Source organism: Pistacia vera, unplaced genomic scaffold, assembly GCF_008641045.1.
Source record: "Pistacia vera cultivar Batoury unplaced genomic scaffold, PisVer_v2 Contig1171, whole genome shotgun sequence".
In the NCBI taxonomy this organism is placed as follows: Eukaryota; Viridiplantae; Streptophyta; class Magnoliopsida; order Sapindales; family Anacardiaceae; genus Pistacia; species Pistacia vera.
The window spans coordinates 147,549-149,001 of record NW_022195217.1 but is presented as its reverse complement, the minus strand read 5'-3'; the positions used below and the strand labels follow the sequence as shown (position 1 = coordinate 149,001).

The following is a 1,453-nucleotide window of genomic DNA, read 5'->3' as shown; positions in this document are numbered from 1 at the left end:
AGGCTTTACCAATTAAGCAGCACACACAGCCGGGAGAGAGCTTGGAATTTTATTTATTAATTTAATTATGAAATCCCTAAATATCCCAATATATTCTCCATTTTATGAGTTAATACTAAGAGACTTCCACTAATGTTTAGAATCATACTATAGTTTACATCAATTAGGAAATATGATATAGCTGTCATTATAGTTAATTCCATCCAAGTGGGAATTTCAATATTTAAAGCAAACAATTTGCACATAGTAATAATCTTCAACCATGGCCGGCCATCAAAGCAACACCAACCACTATATATTTGTGTTCTACCATCCATCAGAGACAGCACAAAAACAAGAAGAAAAGCACTTCTGTTGTAGTCATCGTTATGGCCTTGAATTTTCTCAAATCAGTTCCGTTCTTTCTCTTGCTTGCGGTTGTCATGGCAGGTGATCCAGATATTCTCGTAGACTTTATAGTTCCAGCAAACTCCACTGTTAATGCCACAGATGGGTGCTTCTTCACCTTCACTGGAATGCGCAACGCAATTAACCCGGACTATCCGTCAAACTTTACGGTGACTAAAGCTAGTGTTAAAGAGTTTCCAGCTTTGGATGGTCAGAGTGTCTCTTATGCTTTTTTGGAATATCCTGCGGGATCCATTAACCCACCTCACACACACCCTCGTTCAGCTGAGCTACTCTTGGTAGTGGGTGGAACCCTCAATGTTGGCTTTGTTGACACCACGAACAAACTATACAATCAAACCCTGAAACTCGGTGACATCTTTTTGTTCCCAAAGGGAATGGTGCACTATCAGTCTAATGATGATCCAAAACAACCCGCCGCCGCAATCGCCGCCTTTGGCAGTGCTAATGCAGGCACAGTTTCAGTTCCCACGAGTGTTTTTACTTCTGGCATTGATGATAATATCCTTGCCAAGGCTTTCAAAACTGATGTTTCAACTATCATGAAGCTTAAGGCAGGCCTTGCACCCAAGGCTTAAATTCATGAAGCTATATGGTCTTTGATCGAGTCTCTAATTTTCTTGTGCTTTTTTTGTGCTCGTCTTCTTCATTGTTCTGTGGCCAGCCTACATGGTAGGAAATGGATCTTGTTGTAATAATGCCCTAATAAATTGTTGAAAATCTGTTTTAAAATGATATATATATTTTAATTTACGGCATATATTGTTTGGAACTTTTGACGTCCATATTTATTTATTTTTTTTATGATCGGAGGTATCCGAGTTAGTTTGTACACATCTTAACTAATCCCTCATAGCTCTGAAGTTGATGACCAGATAAACCCCTAATTGACCACCCCTATTCATGAAATCTCATTTTACTCTTTTACCATAAGACTACTCAATCGTGGTTAGACCTCTATATTTGACTGTTATAATTTATCATTTTATTTTTAGATAAATTTCATTGATATCCTGTAACGTGAAAATTGAAATTTGGTTAAAAT

General features: G+C 37.6%; 1 protein-coding gene across 1 annotated transcript; it reads left to right on the top strand.

Moving 5' to 3' along the window:
• The first annotated feature begins 368 nt into the window (after positions 1–368).
• On the top strand, positions 369–986 carry LOC116107914 (germin-like protein 9-3). The gene has a single exon (XM_031394191.1). The coding sequence runs from the start codon at positions 369–371 to the stop codon at positions 984–986; it is 618 nt and encodes a 205-aa protein (XP_031250051.1).
• The last annotated feature ends 467 nt before the right edge of the window (positions 987–1,453 follow it).